Source organism: Oncorhynchus gorbuscha, linkage group LG02 (genome assembly GCF_021184085.1).
Source record: "Oncorhynchus gorbuscha isolate QuinsamMale2020 ecotype Even-year linkage group LG02, OgorEven_v1.0, whole genome shotgun sequence".
Lineage (NCBI taxonomy): Eukaryota > Metazoa > Chordata > Actinopteri > Salmoniformes > Salmonidae > Oncorhynchus > Oncorhynchus gorbuscha.
This window is the reverse complement of record NC_060174.1, coordinates 41,451,853-41,474,276: the sequence shown is the minus strand read 5'-3', so window position 1 is coordinate 41,474,276 and position 22,424 is coordinate 41,451,853. Positions and strand designations below refer to the sequence as shown.

Genomic DNA, 22,424 nt, shown 5'->3' with positions numbered 1-22,424 from the left:
AGAATGTCAGACTTTGATGATAAAGTTTGATGACCATATTTGCCCACGAAGGACCGCCACACCACCTTCCTGTTCAAGTGAGCACAGTACAACAAGGTGAGTCCAAAAATGTACTGTATGCTGCTGCATAAATTATGTAATATGCCAGGGAGATATGTATACTCTAGCTAAATAAGTAATACTAGTGTATGTTGTGTAGTAAGCTGTTAGTAGCCCTAATGCCTCACCCTAATAATTTGGTCTATTTGCACCTCTTAATTTTGCCTACTGTTCTGACTTGGTGGTGCACATGTAGCCTATAACCTGTTTTTGAGAAATGTAATCATTGAATATTGTAAGAGCTTTCATTGTCGGCTTATATCACCCCTTTATTTATCCTACAGTTCTGACTTGGTGTACAGGGAGAACACTGTAAGAACAGCCCAGGTTCTGAATTCTGTCACTGTACATTTCAAAAGTGCTGAACAAATAGTTATAATGACTTTGTCCATCCTGGCTTGCTCATTCGTGTCTTAATCGAAAACACAGATTGCCTCTTATCCACTTGTCGTCCCCTTATGCTATAGTTTGTACATCTCAGTTGTCGATAGAAAACACATTTGTTTAAGCAAGTCAGCCATATGCTTTTTTAAAGGCAGTAAATTTGGCTGAATTAACTGTTTCACTGCCAGACAAGGCTCCTCTCATAGCCAGGTGTAGCAGTGGTAAGGTGTTGAGAATGCTGTCTGGACTCTGCTGTTGCAACAGTTTTATGTAAGCCCTAACAGTTTGTGGGCACTGTTTGTCACCGTTATAGTGCAATTAATGTATTGTTTCGTGTTGTGTTGTGTAGTAGCTTTGCTGGCATTCATCTCACATTTTTGGGGGGATGCATGCCCCACCAAGATGTACATGCTAAAATCGCAACTGACCCTATCCTGTATCCGCTACATGATTTATGTTAGATAATTTTCTTGACAGAACATTGGTGGAGCACTTCAGAGATGCGTCTCTCCAACAGCACCATGGAGAGGCGCGCTGGGAATGGACAAGCAAACATATTTAGCGCCCCTGCCTTTGACAAAGTGGTCACTGCTTATCAAAGGGCGGCATCAGCGCTCACCTTAAAAACCCACATGGCACTGGTTGAGAGAAATTGTCATTGTTTTTGGGCAGTACTATGTGAGGTTTTATGTGTTGACGTTGGAGATGCGTCTTGGTCAGTTTAGCTCAGAAAATGCTACCTTCGTCAATCTGCCACCATAGGCGACCGCCTAATCCTGCCTAATGAGGCCGTGCCTAGGATCCATAAAAACATTACAAAGTGTCATCATCTAAATGGCTGAGCATCTATACTGAGCACAAGCCACCCACCGCAGCCAACAAACAAACAGCCAGGCAAAGCCATTTATTAACTCAATGCCTAATCTCCATTAGTCTCCGTTAACTCTCCATAATCCATTTTAGATTACACTGGCTAGCCTCTCTGGATCCACTCCATAGGCCCTACACATTCAACCCCCAGCAATGGCGTTATAAAGCATATCATCACATAATTGAACAATAGTGTGAATTATTTGCATTGTCAAAATTAGGATTTAACATTGATGGAATACAATGACTATTATGGTGCAATAAATAGACCTTTATCCAGATATCTACCCTGTTTGTTGGCTATATACTCATATCTCTGGCCCAGGCTCTGAATCCTGGCACTGCACTATTGGGTAGGTGGGCTACTTTCTTGACTTCTGCATTTATGTAAAGATGAAACAGAGATAGATATGATATTGCATATAATGCACCCAACTGCTTTTTGAACCTGTCATGTATGTTATAAACTCACAGGTACAAAATGTTGCCTTCGTCTTAATGGGTTCAGGGCATCACCTCAAGAGAGCAGCAATATTATCAGTTTGGTGCCAGACAGAAAATATAATTTGATGCGTGTATTAAAAAGTGCTGCGCGCTATCACGCATGCGCATACATTGGGTATTTGAAGAACAGGAAACAAACCTTTCAACAGCGTAAAGAAACGTGAAAATTGTGAACGCTGCCAAAACATCAGATTACGTATACATCGGCAGATAACAGATATAGAAACAGCAACGAAAAGTAGTTTTCAAGTGAAGTAATAGTGCTGCTGAGAAACAATTTGTTTGGCTAGCCTGGGTGCGAGGCAAGGGTTGTGTTTGAATCTCCGACTCGAGGGAGGCGCCCTCCTTTTAGCTTGTGCATGTTGAACATTTTATCTTTTTAACTTTTACACCTTTTGGGGAATCTGCTTGAAGATGGGGTGTACTCTGAGCACGGGTGATAAGGCGGCGCAGGAGCGCAGTAAAATCATCGACAGGAATTTACGGGACGACGGGGAAAAGGCAGCACGGGAAGTCAAGCTGCTTCTTCTCGGTGAGACCAAGACGAATGTTTGAATGAAAAGTTAGCTTGCTGGCTAACCTGAGCTAGCTTATATTGCTTAACTGTATATCGAACAGTCTTATACAGTTGGTGTGCAATAGTTTGACAGTGTTAACATTGACAACTTTGCTGAATGAAATGGAACAAATCCAAATTGCTAGATAGTTAACGTTAGCCTAGTCAATAGCTCGCTAACAAGCTACTTAGCTAGCCCTTGTTGGATAGCGAACTACTGGCCATGCAGCTAGCCAAGTACCCCATCCTTAGTTAGCTTTTAACTGGCTAGCTAATCTCTCTCCGGTGTCACGACCATCTAACTGTAGTCTCAATCAGGGCCCCGTTTCCCTATAGCGATGGAATTTATTATTTCGAGTGTTTTTAACTGCATATTTCCTACAACGGCCGTACTGTCATTGCGTTTCTCAAAGCACCACGCAGAGAAATCGGTCGTTAAGTGCTTTGTTGGATCATGTCTTTACTGATAGCGAGATTAAAGGGAGCGCTGCTCTCAGATCATCTTTCTCAATTCAAATATTTCCTTAATATTATAAATATTTCACGCTACTGACGACGGAACATCTCGTAGAGTTTACCCAATACATTTGATAAGTTACCGATTTGGAACATTGTGCACATGTTAGGCTACACATCATGAAATGGGCATATTGAGACAAATTAGACAGTAGCCTAAAATAAGCAAATAACTCGATTGAACATGAAATGTATTTAAACATGCTTATTTTATATTTTAATGTAGTCCGTTCGCTTTTCATTTGAAGCGTCTCTTCATACGTCGCTTGTTTGTATCAGTTGCAGACATCGGCAATATGATATTGGTAGTCAACTAGTACTCCGCGGCCACAGACACGGATAAACCATGTTATTCCATGTTTAGCGGAGATCTTTGTATAGAGTGACGCGGGAGGGCAGGAAAGCAACCAACTACGCATTAATGGTACTTTCATACTTTCAAGAGAACTAGGAGTGGGGAAATCGAGGTCTAATCGTCCGTGATCTTACAGGCCGAAGTTTCCAACTTGGAATTCCGAGTCGGATGACCGGGGTTAAACGATCCCCCTCCTCCATGTTTTTTTCCGTTCCCAGTTGTCTTGGACACAATTCTAAAGTCGGCCATTTCCGAACTCCCAAGTTGTTTTGGACGCGTATTGGCTGTAATGCCTGGGTTTACGTCGACTGGTGATGTATTTCATTACGCCATACATCTTCAGTCTTGCCTCGCTACCGAGAGTGGCGTGTTTGTAACGCAAGATGGCGAGCCTTGCCATTTCATTCAAAACAGGATAAATGTATTGTTTCAGGTGACAACTTGTTTTTCCTCAACTTGTTTCTCTAACTCCATAGGAAGTCAAGCTATCCTGCACTGTAGTGCAGCTAGCTAAAGCTAGTCTAGGTTGAAGATGCCATTGTTTATGATGGTAATGACGTTTGTTTTTGGTTATAGTTATTAGATAGAGGTCGCTAGCTACAATGGTATCTTCAGCCTAGCTTTTAGCTAACTAGTTGCTCTGCAGTATACGCTAGCTTGACTTGCCATAAACTTTGAGGAAAAGTATCTAAACAAAACATGTTTTATTATTACCAGAAACGATATATTTATCCTGTGTTGACAGTTTGCGGTGGAATACATGAAGTTGCATGTACTTTTTTAGAACTATAAACTAATATTTTCATAAGCATATTGTTTTTCCACTAGTATATGATTTCTTTCATTACCGACTCCTCTAACCACGTTGAGCCTCATATTGCCACAGAGAATGACACAGCAGCGTTGGTGACTGTGTACATTGACCTGGCCTAACCTCAAATTCCAAGACTTTCACAGCCTTAGTCCTGGGGCCTGGTGAGTTTTTAATATAGGGCTCATAACATTTCTTTAACGTGGGGCTCTGGTAGCATCAGGCATTACTTTTCATGCCGATCGAAGCTCTAATCAAATCCAGACATTTATATGCCGGGATAATATTTTATATATTCTTGGGATGGGACATTTTGTAAAACAAAGTATTCAATATTCAACCATAACGTAAACTCACCCCATTCTGTACAAATGTGCGCAACCTGAACATTCAAACAAGGCTACAAAGAGAACTAATGGGACTGTTGACTTCAAAATCGGGGGTGTGAACTAGGTTTCTATTCAAGCGTTGATCGACATGGACATGACTCTATAGTATTGGAGAAAAGTTGGGGGAAAAAAACACAGGGTAGCTAGTGGTTAGAGCGTTGGACTAGCAACCGCAAGGTTGTGAGTTCAAACCCCCACGCTGACAAGGTACGAATCTGTCGTTCTGCCCCTGAACAGGCAGTTAACCCACTGTGCCCAGGCCGTCATTGAAAATAAGAATGTGTTCTTAACTGACTTGCCTGGTTAAATAAAGGTAAAATTAAAATTAAAACATTGGGACATGTCATGTTGGAACGTACAGCACGCATAAAGCAATTATTTCTGTCTTACAATCTCTCCACCAGGTGTAGCACAACTCATCATTTAGAAACTAGAAATGGACAGTGACGGGGTAAGGGTGGGATACCTAGTCATTTTTTGCGTCGTCATTGAATGCTATCATCATTCTCAAAGTTGCCGTTTAATTCTAAGATCACTTTAGCACCGCCTGAAAAACCAGACTCAAATTCGACACAAACCTTCAAATAGGTATGTAATGACACATTATATAAACTCTTTATAGTGTTTTATTTACATTTTAGAGACGATAAGTTGGACAGATCGAGTGATTAAGTGGGGGAAAAAAATCCCACACGACAGCTCTCCTTCTCATGCATTAGTTTCGCTTCCCCATCCGCCATTTTTAAAAAGACCCGACGGAGCTCATTGCCTGCTTGAATTATGCAGAAAAGGGCAGCGTTTAGGTCATGTAATTTATTCTGTTGGAAAGGGGAGAAATAGTGCTTTACAATGGTATTGACATTACAGTTGATCTGGAAGTATTACATTTTTGGGGTGCTAAAATCAGGGCAATTGTACGGACCTAGGCGATGTACGAGTTTACGTTAGTTGAAAACCCCATTTTTAATTTCCAAACTTATTTGAGAGCAAAAGTGCAAGGGCAACAATATACTGTATTTGGTACAACTGTAGTGAACATTAGAATCTAGTAGCAGCCATATGACATATCACACTAGCTAAAATATGAATCTATAACAATCTCGCTGGAAATGGACACAGATTCTTCTACTCTCCTTTTTGCTATAAATGATTCCCACAGCATAAGAATACTTTTTGTTGTCAGTAAACTACCCAAGTTATTTGTGGTGTGAAGTTCACAGGCTTTATAGTTTCTTCATTTGCTTCCCAAATAGACTTGTTTTGTGTATACTACTGAAATATTAGATGTGTTTTGCAATTGTATCGCTGTTGGTTTTGTCCATAGGGACTGAACTCAAGCTCTGAATTTCTCATTTTCATTAGAATTTTTTCTTTTTTCTTCCCCTGAGTGTTTGAAAGTAAAACCTGAAGTCCATGCGTGCTGTCTGTGTGTTTACATGCAAATACTCTGCAGCCCCAACCTGGCTTCCCAGAAAATGTCCATTGGCAGCTCAGGCAGTCTAGAAGAAGTGTGTGCCCTTGTGCACAATTAAGGCATATTCCAAGGAAGATGGATAGTGTCATGTTTATGATACTGGTCTTGGGATGGTTTTTGCTACATTTTGTCAATGTAACATACAATGATTACTCACGCTCACCAACAAGCTACAGTACATTTGCAAGAAGTGCAACCCAAAGTCACTGTTGGAAACTTCATAATAGATCATTTGGATGATAACATGGACTTCTTTCTTCTCTAATCTTGTAATTTTAGCCTAAACTTGGATGGCCAAGATGTTAACTGAGTAGCTTGTCACTTTCCTCACCCTGTTGGTTTTCTTGATTCTCTACAACGGGCGGTTGCTTGGCAACATGCACAGGCTGGTTCACATTACCAGCTGTGAGGGAAACTGTGGGCTAAACAAATGCAACTGGGGCATAATGAAGCACTCTCACCTGACTGCTTCTGGAAGACCTAGCACGGTTAACCAAACTCACCCGATTTCAAAGACTTGGGGATTAACCAAATGTTACCTGGGCAGTGGCTCTACGACGAGGCACGATGACCCAAACTTACATGGCTCTAAGAGTATGGGATGAATCGAACTTACCTGCCTACCCCTATGAGCCAGTAGGGTCTTTGGCACAAAACAGCTTTCCCCAACCATTAGGTGCTCTGCATCCCAGGCATGTTCCAGTCCAGGTCGTGTTAGTTGCAGTATCAGATCTCACACCTGGGGCATAACGCAATGTGTGTTCTGTAGGGCTATCTTGGTCGACCGAAAGTCGTCTGTTCTTTCGACTAATTGATTGGTTGAAATGTTAGTTTATTTTTCCATATAGGCACACCTTGTTTTCAAGATTATACTATACCGAACAAAAATATAAATGCAACCATTTTACTGAGTTACAGTTCATATAAGGAAATCAGTCAATTGAAATAAATTAATTATCCCCAATCTATGAATTTCAACTGTCCCAAAGTGAACGTGAACAGTGACAGATATAAATATATATGTATATATATAATTATAATGGGTCTAGGTTCTTTGCAGTGGTTGTAAAGTAATTGGTGTATTTCTAAAACAGTCTATATTGCTTAAACTTGTTTATAAACTTTTTTGCATCTTAATGAAAACAGAAAAATAACCATTACATTTAATAATTATCATTGATTAATTGAATATGTATACAATATCTCAGAACAATGTTATTGTAAACTGGTTACTGAATAAACTTAAGTTAGAGATGTTACATTCGACCACCACATGCCCCATTTTTAAACAAAATAGCTCAAATATAAAATAAAGAACGTATGCGTGTGTTCCCCAGCTTTCACTTTCTCTGCTTCACCCTCGCCTTGACCTTGTTGAGAGCCACCACTTGCTAGCAGCCAGGGTCTAAAATCACTTTTTGGTACACCAGCCACTGGCAGGTAGATAAAAAAAAAATGTGTGTGTATATCACACATCTAGTAGCCACATTTTTTAGCAACTAGAATATATTTAGCTGAAATTACACATGGATTAGCATGCATTGTAAGGTTTTGAAAACGATTTCTGTGATCCTAGCCTTTTAACCAAAATATCAGTTGAGACAAATGTTCACCTTCCACTTTACGGGTGGGAGGTTACCGTGGTAATGCGACTCAAGTCATGTTTGTTCCTGAGCGATTGAGTGACTAGTATCCACGTTGCTTCTCTTCCCTCGCATTTTGAAAATCTAACATTGTTTTGTTCACAAGCTAGGTTGTTTAAAAAAAATGGCCAAGGAACACAAAGACAACGTCTCACTTCAGTAGACTTACATTTCAAGTAAATTAAACTTTTATGCCTGTGTGCAGCGCTTTTAAAAATACATCTGACTCTCTGCTCTTCATGTGTGCACGCACAGCCCCCAGCCAGGCAGTGTTGTAGCACAAGGCAGAAATACTTTGTACATTCTATTGTGCATTTGGTTCAGGTCAGGGAGATGCAACCATATTCTCTAGAATATCATAGGAGCTATCCATAGCCTACATACTATGCAAATGCACACGAAACCTCAGCTCTGGACCGGCGGGCCCGCAGACAGACTGGGAGAGTAAAATGTGTATACTAATAGGCCTATTTGCTCAACATTGGAATGATATTATACATTTCCATAACCAAAATATTTAAATTTGCGATGCCTAGCCAGCCATATCATCGTTTGAAACCTGGACGTTTTACATAGCCTATCTTACCTTGGCGCCGGAGAGGATGGCTGCTGTTTTTATTGGCTCTTAATTAACCAAAGTGCTATTTTGTTAGTTTCCCCCCCCCCCGCATTGTTTAACTTTGTGTAGATGATGTTGCTGCTACCTTCTCTTATGACCGAAAAGAGCTTCTGGACATCAAAACAGCGATTTCTCACCCCGAATTGGACATTTTTTTTATTTGAATAAGTCGGACGGGAAGGATATACTCAACATCCTAACTATTATAGACTACAATTGGAAGCACAGCCGAGAACTGCCCAGTGACATGAGCCTACCAGATGAGCTAAATAACTTCTATGCTCGCTTCGAGGCAAGTAGCACTGACACATGCATGAGCGCATCAGCTGTTCCGGAAGACTGTGATCACGCTCTCCACAGCTGATGTTAGTAAGACGTTTAAACAGGCCAACATTCACTAGGCCGCAGGGCCTAATGGATTACCAGGACGTTAACTTTGAGCATGCGCTGAAGAACTGGCAAGTGTCTATGCTGACACTTTCAACCTCTCCCTGTCGGAGTCTGCAATACCAACATGTTTCAAGCAGACCACCATAGTCCCTGTGCCCAAGAACACAACGGTAACCTGCCTAAATGACTACTGACCCGTAGCACTCATGTCTGTAGCCATGAAGTGCTTTTGAAAGGCTGGTCACTGCGCACATCAACACCATTATCCCAGAACCCCTAGACCCACTCAAATTTGCATACCGCCCAAACAGATCCACAGATGATGCCATCTCTATTGCACTCCACACTGCCATTTCCCACCTGGACAAAAGGAACACCTATGTGAGAATGATATTCATTGACTACAGCTCAGCATTCAACACCAGTGCCCTCAAAGCTAATCACTAAGCTAAGGACCCTGGGACTAAACACCTCCCTCAGCAACTGGATTCTGGACTTCCTGACGGGCCGTCCCCAGGTGGTAAGGATAGGCAACAACGCATCCTCCATGCTGATCCTAAACACCACTGTTGTGTCATCGGAAAACTTAATGATGGTTTTGGAGTCGTGCCTGGCTGTGCAGTCATAAGTGTACAGGAGGGAACTGGGCACACTAAGGGTGCATGCTCAGTCCCCTCCTGTACTCTGCTCACTCATGACAGCACGACTCCAACATCAAGTTTGCTGATGACACAACAGTGGTAGGCCTGATTACCAACAACGATGAGACAGCCTATAGGGAGGAGGTCAGAGACCTGACTTTGTGGTGCAAGGACAAAAACCTCTCCCTAAACGTGATTAAGACAAAGTAGATTGTGGACTACAGGAAAAGGAGGACTGAGCACGCCCCCATTAACATCGACAGGCCTGTAGTGGAGTAGGTTGAGAGCTTCATGTTCCTTGGCGTCCACATCACCAACAAACTAACATGGTTCAAGCACACCGAGACAGTTGTGAAGAGGGCACGACTAAACCTGTTCTCCCTCAGGAGACTGGAAGTATTTGGCATGGGTCCTCAGATCCTCAAAGTTCTACAGCTGCACCATCGAGAGCATGGTTGTATCACTGCCTAGTATGGCAACTTCTCGGCCTCTGACCGCAAGGCACTACAGGGGGCAGTGTGTACGGCCCAGTACATCACTGGGGTCAAGCTGCCTGCCATCCAGGACCTCTACCAGGCGGTGTCAGAGGAAGGCCCTAATAATGTTCAATGACTCCAGCCACCCTAGTCATAGACTTTCTCGGCTACTGCATGGCAAACGGTGCCGGAGCGCCAAGTCTAGGCCCAAGAGGCTTCTAACCCCCCCCCCCCCCCCTCCCCCAAGCCGTAAGGTTAAGGGCTTGTAAGTAAGCATTTCACTGTTAGGCCTACACCAGTTGTATTCCTTGCATGTTGATGCATACGATTTGATTTTAATAGCCTACAGCCAAAATCTGACCATAGATAACAAGCAAAGATTTTCTGATATGCCATTAAAACCAGCATTTATTCTACTATCCAAAGGCAGTAAGGCACAATCCTTGTTACATTTGAGATATTCCCTCTTAATTTCTACAATTAGGCTGTATATCCATCCCTGTCGCATAAATTAAAAACGCTCGCATCAGGTGCGTGTTTTAGAATGGTGTTCTCCCATAATATCACATTGCTGCACTTGTAATGTAAATTATTCATAGTTTATCAATTTTTTTTAGCTATATGTTGTGATCTTTTTCATCACTCTTTGTTTAAACATTTTAGAATGGCACCACTGCCTTGTGCACTTTTGCGGCTCAAAGGTGTTTAGGGACCAGGGAGAGAATGCAAGAACTTTAAACTATTTTCAATGTAAAATTTCCAAATTACGTCAGTTTGACCGGTTTGTAAGTTAATAGAAGGTTGTGAAAACAACCCAACATATTTTGCTAAGATTTCAGTTTAGCTTGGATGCATATTTTGTGGTTTGAAATAGTATCCGTCTTTATAAGCAAGTTTATCGTAACTGCACATTCACTCAAGATGCTGAAAGAAATCACATTTCTTCATTCGTGTTCCTGAGTAACGATTAAGCTTAGATTTTGGTGTATCACTTTACTGCAAGAAATGGTCTAGATTTCAGTTCCCCTTTAACACCTCTGAACAGTAGGCTACAGTTCCATTGACGTGCCTTCATAAAGTATTCATACACTGGCTTATTCCACGCTTTTGTTGTTACAGCCTGAATTCAAAATCTATTAGTCTAATCTACACAGTACCCCATAATGTCAAACTTAACCATTTTTTTGTTGACATTTTTGCCTGCATTTGGTTTAGGGGTGGACGATATGAAGTAAAATTCAAATCACTATTTTCCACTGTCCGCACAATAACAATATTTATTTTTTAAATTCAGGGGTAGAACAACAGATTTTTACCTTGTCAGCTCGGGGATCCAATCTTGCAGTCTTATAGTTAACTAGTCCTACGCAATAACGACCTGCCTCTCTCTCGTTGCACTCCACAAGGAGACTGCCTGTTACGTAAATGCAGTAAGCCAAGGTAAGTTGCTAGCGAGCATTAAACTTATCTCATAAAAAACAATCAATCATAATCACTAGTTAACTACACATGGTTGATATTACTAGATATTATCTAGCGTGTTCTGCATTGCATATAATCTGACTGCGCATACAAGTATCTGACTGAGCGGTGGTAGGCAGAAGCAGGCGAGTAAACATTCATTCAAACAGCACTCTCGTGCGTTTTGCCAGCAGCTCTTCGTTGTATGTCAAGCATTGCGCTGTTTATGACTTCAATCAAGCCTATCAACAACTGAAGTGAAATGGCTGGCTAGTTAGCGCACGCTACTCGCTCTGAGCCTTGGGGTGGTTGTTTCCCTTGTTCTGCATGGGTAATGCTGTTTCGATGTGGTGGCTGTTGTCGTTGTGTTGCTGGTTCGAGCCCAGGGAGGAGCGAGGAGAGGGATGGATGCTATACTGTTACACTGGCAATACTAAAGTGACTAAGAACATCCAATAGTCAACGGTTAATTAAATACAAATGATCTAGAGGGAAATGGTCCTATAATTCCTATAATAACTACAATTTAAAACTTCATAACTGGGAATATTGAAGACTCCTGTTAAAAAGAACCACCAGCTTTCATATGTTCTCATGTTCTGAGCTAGGAACGTTAACGTTAGCTTTCTTACATGGCATATATTGCACTTTTACTTTCTTCTCCAACACTTTGTTTTTGCATTATGTAAACCAAATTGAACATGTTTCATTATTTACTTGAAGCTAAATATATTTTATTAATGTATTATATTAAGTTAAAATAAGTGTTCATTCAGTATTGTTGTAATTGTCATTATTACAAATACAAAACATTTTAATTGTTCTTTTTTTAAATCAGCCGATTGAATCGGTATCGGCTTTGAAAAATCATAATCGGTCGACCTCTAGTCTGTATGTTTCTCAGTTCACCATGTAACAATTCACTACCTCTTCACAAGTTCTGTGCCAGGAACACCAGCCTATTGACAGTTTCTGGCTTCAAAGTTGCCCTGTGGTTTGTGACCACACTGCCCCCAGTGCTAAATGCCCTCTGAGGGTGAACTTGTGGCAGGGATGCCTAATGTAAGAAGCTTCCAATACTCTACAATCGACTTATTTGCTGATTGTGGAGCAGTGGCAGCTTCTTTCTCTGTCTGGTCCTCTTCAAGAGTGAAGTCTCCCACAGCTGTGTTCCCTACCAGGAAGGCTTCTGTCTCGGAGGCAGTTCACCTCCACCAGCTTCTCGGTGGTCATGAACCTTGGATCCGGAAAGGTAGCCATGATGAGCAGCTAATCTGTTTCAGGGTCGGTGTATATGTCATTCAAGTAATTGAGGATCCTCATCTTAACCTCTCGGGTCAGTTTGGCTTCGCCCTCATTTGATTTCAGAACCTCGTCTTAAGCAAAATGGAGAACCGGCTTCAGGTAAGACACACGTATGTCTCTCCTGACAGGGCATCTGTGAAAAGCTGGAGAGGCTTAAGTGCTGCCGTGGACTTGTGTGATGGCCTTTTCCTGCTCCAGGACTCTTTCCGTCTGCAGTCGGGATTCTGTGATGTGCTTGTGGAGGGGCAGGCTCAGTTTATACTGTGCACTTGTCAGGGCCTTCTGCCTCTTCCACCTCGGAAAATGTGCTGACCACTTGCTCACTTCTGTGTCCTGGGAAACCCAAGGTTAGTTTTGAACGCTCCTCTCTGAAAAATAAAGTGGTGAGAAATAATTACGTATGAATCACAATCATTCAATAGAAATAACATTGCATCTGATGTAATTATTTATTTATCTGTTATTTTACTAGGTAAGTTGACTGAACACGTTCTCATTTGCAGCAACGACCTGGGGAATAGTTACAGGGGAGAGGGGGATGAATGAGCCAATTGTAAACTGGGGATTATTAGGTGATCGTGATGGTTTGAGGGCCAGATTGGGAATTTAGCCAGGACACCGGGTTTAACACCCCAACTCTTACGATAAGTGCCATTGGATCTTTAATGACCTCAGAGTCAGGACACCCGTTTAACGTCCCATCCGAAAGACTGCACCCCAGTGTCCCCAATCACTGCCCTGGGGCATTGGGGTATTTTTTTTAGACCAGAGGAAAGAGTGCCTCCACTGGCCCTCCAACACCACTTCCAGCAGCATCTGGTCTCCCATCCTGGAACTGACCAGAACCAACCCTGCTTAGCTTCAGAAGCAAGCCAGCAGTGGCATGCTGCTGGTAATTACAACAATTTACGGCATGGACACTGGACTTGATTACAAATTTAATTCCTCTATAGATTTGCATACAGCTGTAGTGATTGTGCGAGCGCTATATTGCTTTAGAAAACAAACAATTATTGAGTAGGCTATTATTGAAACCATAGGCTAATGTATCAATTATAAATAAAAGCAATGCCATGTTTGTATATTGCACACTCTTACAAATTATAGATTTGCATAGCTGTATATATTCGGCTTAACGTATAAGAAGGATCTGACAGGGTAGTCAGCTATAGCTTTTAAGCAGAGATAAGGGATACAATAGTTATGTATTTTAAGTTATTTTTCTACCTCGCTTGGTGTTTTGGACGTTGAGACTTTACCGCTAGTGATGTGTAGCCGGTCTGAAATACGCTAGTCTTGTCCATTTGTTCAGCTCCAATGCTTTGACGGTGTTCTGTCGGTAGTCATACATACTTTGCGCTACTCTTTCAAGCCCCAGGATGAAAATGCCTCCCTCAGCATAGATCAGTCTGAGTAGACTTTGCAAATTCACTGTCAAGCAGCCTCTGAGTGTTAAGAGTGAAAATGGAGCAGAGCTTTGCCACAGGCATGCTTGTAACTTTACAGCAAAGACAACTGCTTGTCTCTAGCCTAAACGGTGCTTGCTTGCTTTCTGCTCATTTTATAGAAATTCACAAACCATGTTGCGGGCTGTTTTAAATGAATCCCGGGTCACAGATGATTGTTTTGATAACAAATGTTCAGCTATGTTAACTAGCTAGCTAACAACCTGTTAACTTGACAATAAGTTTAGGCAAATTTTGATTTGGCACAGGAAAAAAGGAAAATGTTCTGCTACCCGTGAGTAGTGCTTCAAAAGGTAATTCATACAGGTCTAAACTATATCAATTTCTTTCTGGTGTGTAATATTTAAAAGGGGAGCAATGCGTGTTTGTGAGCGACAGGTGTGTATGAGAGTGAGGGAGATGGTGTGTGTCTGTTATCTGAAGAGTGACGGTTTCATGCAGTGTTTTCTCCTTACTGACACAATGACATGCAGATAATTTATACGTGTACATCACAGGAGGTTTGTGGCACCTCAATTGGGGAGTACGTGCTCGCGGTAATGGCCGGAGTGGAATAGTGTCAAACGTGGTTTCGATGTGTTTGCCATTTATTATGACCCGTCCTCCCTTAAGCAGCCTCCACTGATGTATATTCCTTCCTCTCATTCCTCCAGCCAAATCACAGGTAGGCCTTTGCAAATATTAGCAAATCAGCCTTTCTATGTAGTATTCTATTGTACACTGAACAGTGTGAAGTTCAGTTCAATGTGTAGTTTTGAGTGGAAGTGCGCTTTATTTATTTTCTCTCCTCACTGAGGTATTGCTATAATACTCAGTATCATGATACTTGGCCTGGTATCGTTGTAAAACACATTTTCTATTATCGTGACATTCCTACTCATATCAGTCGTTGCGAAGTGGATGTGATGCTGTGGATGGTGTACACAACCAGTTAAAGTCAGAGTATAATGTTGGATGCTAAGTCTTCAGCATGCCAGAGCTATAAGCTCATTGGTAAGAAGATGCAGTTAATTAATCCTATTAAACTAGAGCCTAACGAACTCCCTTTAGGGCAGATCAGACACTTCGTTTCCCAACGCTGAATACCTATGAGCTACTCAGTCCCTGGACAGGTTAGTCTCATAGGGCCTTGTGCAAAGTGTGAGTTAGGATTACATGTGTGGATCTCAAGTTAGGATCTAACCCAATAGCTCAAGTCAAAACGGCCATGAATGAATGGAGAATGTTAAGTCTATCACTCATTAATTGGCCTCCTTTCTTCTCTTTCCCTCTGTCCCTGTCTCTCTCAGGTGCTGGGGAGTCAGGGAAGAGTACCATTGTCAAACAGATGAAGTAAGTTCCTCGTTATCTAAATAGAAATGTTCACTTTAGATGTATCAATGTTGTTCCATAACACATTTGAATAACAAGCAATAGGCCTAGTTGTTTATTCATGCTTTCTTTCTCCTGTTGTCCTACTCTGCCACGTCTTGCTACTTTCCCTCGCTCTCTCCCTCCCAGGATCATCCATGAGGCGGGCTATTCAGAGGAGGAGTGTAAGCAGTACAAGGCAGTGGTGTACAGCAACACCATCCAGTCCATCATCGCCATCATCAGAGCCATGGGGCGCCTCAAGATAGACTTCGCTGAAGCAGCCAGAGCGGTGAGTGGAGTAGGACACTGGGAGATCTACATAATGATTCAAGAGCAGTTTTTTGCTTTTTAAAAATATATATTTTTTTATTCCTTATAGTTAAGATGAGGTTTGAGGGCAAGCTGATCCTAGATCTGTGCCGGGGAGTTCAGGAGTGGTGATGGTTAGTCTATGGGGTCAAATGGCAGGGGATAGGGTTTGGCTATAAGAGGCATGGGGAGGGTTGATGGTAGTTTTTCAATGGATAGGTGAAGAAAAGTAATTCCCAGCTCAACCTCTAGCCCTGACCACAAAAAGATACAAATTTGTGCTATTTCATAGATGGAAGAAGTTAATGGGTAGAAGTAAACAATATAGCTCACCTTCACCTAGCCAGGTTACTAGAAGGTCTGTATGGAATCTTAGGTTTAAAACAATAGGGAGAATGTCTGAATAAACCCTACCTTACTGCTTCTGCCTCCTAACCTTTAGTTGTTTCATGTCCCTTACCAGGATGATGCTCGTCAGCTGTTTGTGCTGGCGGGATCGGCAGAGGAGGGCTTCATGACCGGTGAGCTGGCCGGAGTCATCCAGCGCCTCTGGAAGGACGGTGGGGTCCAGGCCTGCTTCGGCCGCTCGCGAGAGTACCAGCTCAATGACTCCGCTGCCTAGTGAGTAAAACACACACACACAGTCCTGCTTCAGAAAGTACATTAACCTCCTCCATACAACTGCACATTCAACAAACTGCTAACACTGACCTTCCTATCCATCATTCTCTCCCAGTTATCTGAATGACCTGGACAGGATAGCCCACGGAGCGTACGTGCCCACCCAGCAAGACGTGCTGAGGACCAGGGTGAAGACCACCGGCATCGTGGAGACTCATTTCACCTTCAAAGACCTCCACTTCAAGTGAGACAGTCCCCAGTGTACCCACTCTAAGGGTGCATCTTAATAGTGTCTGAAACCACCTCATTTAACAGCTGTACCCACAAGTGCTCATTTTTGACAAACACCAATGTTACACTAGTGTGTACACCCTTGTGTTATACAAGGAAAATTGTGACAGTAAAGACTTGTGAAGAGCAGCATCAAAACCTCTACTTTGTGAGAAGGTGTTAAAGTTCAGTTAGCCATTATGTGAAAGACCAGTGGCTTGGCTTTGGCCCCATGTGAGAACAGGTATGTCAGCGCCATGGTCCAGTGAGGCACGTGTGCCGGCCCACGTAGATGTAAACAGAAAAGTCTGAGCCTTGTGGGTAAAACACTGAGGTAAATCCTGCATGGAGATACGCCATAAAGGGGTTTCTCAACAGGCCAAAAGGCGTCGGCATGCTTTAATTCGGCCGGCGGCAAAGCGAACCGAACGAATGTGCTCACATACTCCCTTAAAAGACCTTCGCTTGGAAAAACTAGAACAAAACAACAATAGTACTCTGTCCATTTTGAGACCCTGTAGCCAGTATACACTTCCTCAAAGTCGGAATGAATCTAAGAACTCTGAAATCTGTCATTAATTTAAAACTTTTTGCCAAGGAGATCTTAGTCGTGCAATTTTACATCGAAGATGTTTGGTGTAGTATTTCTCAATGGAGGAAATGTCCATGAAAACGAGTCGTCTCGTTGAATGACAACTAAGACCTTATTGAAGAACCCTTACAGTTGACCAATCAGATAAAGGGGCGTAGACTTCGGCTCCCGACTTAAACTGGCCTATAAAAAAAAAAAAACTTTTAAAAATCTGTGCTCGAACAGCCCCCTAAAAACCTTACCGACTTCCAAAACTAACAAACGTCAAATCTTGTATTTTCACAAACTCTTCCGAACTGTTTTGGTTGGGATGCATGCGGATGCCTTAAGCCAGCTGATGACACCCTCTCGTCTACAAGGGTTCAGTTCAGGGCTAAAGTTTGCCAGCTGTAGTGTTCATGAGGAGTGTGATGGTTTGTGAGAGAATGCAAAACGTTTAATGTGGAGATGTTTGAAAATACTTTTTGAAAGTTTTGTGTGCGTGTTTGCTCATGTATACTAACAAGTCCGTATGTGTATTTTCTCCCCAGAATGTTTGATGTGGGGGGTCAGAGGTCCGAGAGGAAGAAGTGGATACACTGCTTTGAGGGAGTCACCGCCATAATCTTCTGTGTGGCGCTCAGTGACTACGACCTTGTGCTGGCTGAGGATGAGGAGATGGTGAGACTCATCCCTTGCGCATCAGTCATTGATATTGCTCTCCCACACTCTCCCTCTGTAATCCTTATACACTCTCACTCACGCTTCGGTAATCTTTCTCATCTCATTTACTGCAATCCCTCAGGTATCTTTCATTCTTTCTCATATGAAAAAAGTGTTCATTTATCCACAGATCGAGTTTCACATTTTCTGACCCTATTGCGTCAGGAAGACTGAACTACATCATCAGAACCATAGCAACAGTTGTGAAATATCTGTTTTTATATGCCTTTAAAAAAACATTTTTATTTCAAATAACAAACTTGCATGGTGTGATACACATGTTTGTGGGTAACTAAAAGCATTGTGTGGTCTTTCTGTCCCTCAGAACCGGATGCATGAGAGCATGAAGCTATTTGACTCAATCTGCAACAACAAGTGGTTCACAGACACCTCCATCATCCTCTTCCTCAACAAGAAGGATCTGTTTGAGGAGAAGATCCAAAAGAGTCCTCTCACTATCTGTTACCCGGAGTACGCAGGTAAGTTATTTTTATATATCAGCTACTCTACAAATCATCTTCAATCCCACATTTTAGTGAACGGTGCTAAGCCTTGCTCAGGTTGAGCACAGCACAGCGAGTTCCAGGTCATCTTAATTGGAGTCATGTTGTGAAGATTATCAGATCTCACCACACCTGCAGTCAATTCTGTTTTCCAGTGTTTTTATATCATACTGTAAAACAGCTGATGAAACTAACATTTCAAAAGTGTAAAAACATTTGTTCAGTGTTATTTCCTGATAGTTGCTGGTTGAAAATACACTGCTAAAAAAAAATAAAGGGAACACTTAAATAACACAATGTAACTCCAAGTCAATCACACTTCTGTGAAATAAAACTGTCCACTTAGGAAGCAACACTGATTGACAATAAATGTCACATGCTGTTGTGCAAATGGAATAGACAACAGGTGGAAATTACAGGCAATTAGCAAGACACCCCCCAACATCCTCCAGCATGACCGGTTTGGCGGTGGGTCAGTCATGGTGTGGGGTGGCATTTCTTTGGGGGGCCGCACAGCCCTCCATGTGCTCGCCAGAGGTAGCCTGACTGCCATTAGGTACTGAGATGAGATCCTCAGACCCCTTGTGAGACTATATGCTGGTGCGGTTGGCCCTGGGTTCCTCCTAATGCAAGACAATGCTAGACCTCATGTGGCTGGAGTGTGTCAGCAGTTCCTGCAAGAGGAAGGCATTGATGCTATGGACTGGCCCGCCCGTTCCCCAGACCTGAATCCAGTTGAGCACATCTGGGACATCATGCCTCGCTCCATCCACCAACTCCACGTTGCACCACAGACTGTCCAGGAGCATGCCCAGGCATTGTAGGGAGGCCATACAGGCACGCGGAGACCACACACTACAGAGTCTCATTTTGACTTGTTTTAAGGACATTACATCAAAGTTGGATCAGCCTGTAGTGTGGTTTTCCACTTTAATTTTGAGTGTGACTCCAAATCCAGACCTCAATGGGTTGATAAATTTGATTTCCATTGATAATTTTTGTGATTTTGTTGTCGGCACATTCAACTATGTAAAGAAAAAAGTATTTAATAAGAATATTTCATTCATTCAGATCTAGGATGTGTTATTTTAGTGTTCCCTTTTTTTTAGCAGTGTACAGACGACACAGGACCTTCTAATCAGCAGGTTTGCGTGTGCGGAGGTTACAGCTTTCCATGGTGATATCACCATGTGCTTAATTGTTTAATAGACCAATAACGGCTAGTTTTCAGTTCTCTCCACTCAGGCCACTCAGACAGTCTGAGCAGAATTGTAGAAGCTATTTTTGCACATTTTATTTTTATGGAAATCTATTACAGTAAGGTACTTCATTGTTACCCAGAAATGATTTGAAATTGATATAATGGCTGCATAGGGCCTTTAACATCTCAGGAACTCACAATGATGACGGTAAAAGACTAAACTAATTTATGGGTATCTCTCTGTCTCCCTTTGTCCTTGCCCTGACTTTCCAAGGCTCCAACACATACGAGGAGGCAGCAGCCTACATCCAGTGTCAGTTTGAGGACCTGAACAAGAGGAAGGACACCAAGGAGATCTACACCCACTTCACTTGCGCCACCGATACCAAGAATGTGCAGTTTGTCTTCGACGCAGTCACCGATGTCATCATCAAGAACAACCTGAAGGACTGTGGCCTCTTCTAGGGTAGTCTGAACATTAATATATCTTATAACATGTTAGAGACTCAATGATCTTGAAAGGCAATTACATGTTGTAATAATAAAGGGGTTGTATTAAGACTGTCTAAAGTCTGGCCTGGACAGATACTCAATTCCAAATCAGTCCCCCTAGCCTGATGCCATTGTGTAGGTCTGAAACGATTGCATGGGCATTATGGCATGGTACCTAGTACAGCAGCGACGTTTTCTAAACATTGTTTTACCCTCTTTCTATACAGGCAGTGTGGTGGCCAGCGTGTGTTCAGTGACCATTTTCTTTGGGATGTCTGTGGCTGGAGGGGGTTGGATCATGGACACTTTGTAGAGAACTTCACTTTTAACCTCTTAACTTTAAACTCAGTTTTTAAAATGCCATGTAGAAAAATGTTTGTGTAAAATATTTGTACAACTGTCTATGGCTGGAGATTTTCACTGTTTTTAAGATGTTTTTGTTTTAACCGGTCAAGTTATTTAAAGGATGGAGGGGGACTTTTCATTTGTTTCTTCTAGGGAAGGTATGGACACATTTTTCTGTTAGGTACTTGTGCCTTTGCATGCCTTAGTTCCAGTGTTTAGTTTTTTGGGGTAGATGGTTTTTTTGGGGGGGTATTCAATTAGAACATCTCAATATTTTGTTTCTGTGACTGATGGTTTCTGAGAATTAGTGTCCATGGAAATAATGAAATAGACCAATTTTAAGACCAACTTGCTCTTGATAGACCAATTCACACTGACACTGTGAGCGCTGTGTGTCTGTGCGCATGACTGTGTGTGAGTGCCTTTGCTGCATCACTGTTTGCTTGTGTGAGTGCCTTTGCTGCATCACTGTTTGCTTGTGTGAGTGCGTGCAGCTGTGTGACTTAGTGTGCATGAATGTGTGTGGACATACAGAATCAGTGAAGTTTTGACACCTACTCATTCAATGGGTTTTTTATTTTTACTATATTCTACATTGTAGCATAATAGTGAAGATATCAAAACTATGAAATAACAGATATGGAATCATGTTGTAGCTAAATGTGAATCAATCTATTTAAAATGTTTGTTTCTTTGAAGTATCTACCCTTTGCCTTGACAGCTTTGCACACTCTTGGCATTCTTTCAACTTGGTTCACCTGGCATGCTTTTCCAACGGTCTTGAAGGAGTTCCCACATGCTGGGCACTTGTTGGCTGCTTTCATTCACTCTGCGGTCCAACTCATTGTAAACCATCTCATTTGGGTTGAGGTCAGGTGATTGTGGAGGCCAGATTATCTGATACATCACTCGCCTTGGTTAAAAATCCCTTTCCCTAGGTGTGTTGGGTCATTGTCCTGTTGAAAAACTAATGATAGTACCACTAAGTGCAAACTAGAGGGGATTGTGTATTGCTGTGAGAGCCATGATGGTTAAGTGTCCCCTGAATGATAAATCACGGCAGTGTCACCAGCAAAGTCCTCACACCACCGCCTCAATGCTTCATGGTAGGAACCACGCATGCAGAGATCATCCGTTCACCAACTTTGCATCTCACGGAGACACGGTGGTTGGAACGCAAAAATCTCAAATTTGAACTCCACCGGTCTAATGTCCATTGCTCATGTTTTTGGACCAAGCAAGTCTCTTATTGGTGTCATTTTTAGTAGTAGTAGAACAGTTGATGTCTGTTACTTGAACTCTGAAGCATTTATTTGGGCTGCAATTTCTGAGGCTGGTAACTCATTCCTTTCCTGTTGCGGTCCTCATGAGAGCCAGTTTCATCATAGTGCTTGATGGTTTTTGTGACTGCACTTGAAGAAACATTCAACGTTCTTAATTTTCTGCATTGACTGACCATGTATGCCGTAAAAATTGAACCGTCGTTTCTCTTTGCTTATTTGAGCTATTCTTGCCATAATGTGGACTTGGTCGGACTATCTTCTGTATACCAACCCTAGTCACCACAACTGATTGGCTCCAGCGCGTTAAGGAAAGAAACTCCACAAATCTACTTCTAACAAGGCACACCTGTTAATTAAAATGCATTCCAGGTGACTACCTCAAGAAGCTGGTTGAGAGAATGCCAAGAGTGCAAAGCTGTCAAGGCAAAGGGTGGCTGCTTTGAAGAATCTCTAACTTTCGATATGACATGATTCCATGTGTTATTTCGTAGTTTTGATGTCTTCACTATTATTCTACAGTGTAGAAAATAGTAAAAATAAACCCTTGAATTAGTAGGTATCAACTTTTGACTTGTACTGTAAGTACAAAGGGACTTTCTTACTTTTACTTGTCATCCTCTCTGTCTGGTTTCTGGAAAAGTGACCAAAAAGGCGACTTAAAATGTCATTTGACGTCACATCGTTGAGGTGATGTTGCGGGCGGTAACATTCCTACACCATCATTTTAAAGAAACTTTGAAAAGAGGATGACAACTACAGCATTGTAGCAGACAGGATCATAGATATAAAGTGCA

General features: G+C 42.1%; 1 protein-coding gene across 3 annotated transcripts; it reads left to right on the top strand.

Annotated features, from left to right (window-relative positions):
* The first annotated feature begins 1,973 nt into the window (after positions 1 to 1,973).
* LOC124002451 (guanine nucleotide-binding protein G(i) subunit alpha-1-like) lies at positions 1,974 to 20,591 on the top strand. Of its 3 annotated transcripts, none has more exons than XM_046309845.1 (9): positions 1,974 to 2,389; positions 15,249 to 15,291; positions 15,460 to 15,601; positions 16,085 to 16,242; positions 16,358 to 16,486; positions 17,635 to 17,764; positions 18,132 to 18,285; positions 19,785 to 19,976; positions 20,230 to 20,591. In XM_046309845.1, exons 1-8 carry the CDS (start codon positions 2,272 to 2,274, stop codon positions 19,973 to 19,975), a joined length of 1,065 nt encoding a protein of 354 aa, XP_046165801.1. In that variant the 5' UTR covers positions 1,974 to 2,271; the 3' UTR covers position 19,976; positions 20,230 to 20,591. The 3 variants fall into 3 exon arrangements, with proteins under 3 accessions (XP_046165801.1, XP_046165812.1, XP_046165820.1); XM_046309856.1 differs by lacking the exon at positions 1,974 to 2,389 and adding an exon at positions 3,280 to 3,353; XM_046309864.1 differs by lacking the exon at positions 1,974 to 2,389 and adding an exon at positions 4,239 to 4,259.
* Positions 20,592 to 22,424: the final 1,833 nt, after the last annotated feature.

Coding starts and splice junctions, on each gene's coding strand:
- LOC124002451 (XM_046309845.1), top strand. CDS start 2,272: ATGGGGTGTACTCTGAGCACGGGTGATAAGGCGGCGCAGGAGCGCAGT. Junction 2,390..15,248: donor AGTCAAGCTGCTTCTTCTCG/GTGAGACCAAGA, acceptor TGTCTCTCTCAG/GTGCTGGGGAGTCAGGGAAG. Junction 16,243..16,357: donor CTCAATGACTCCGCTGCCTA/GTGAGTAAAACA, acceptor ATTCTCTCCCAG/TTATCTGAATGACCTGGACA.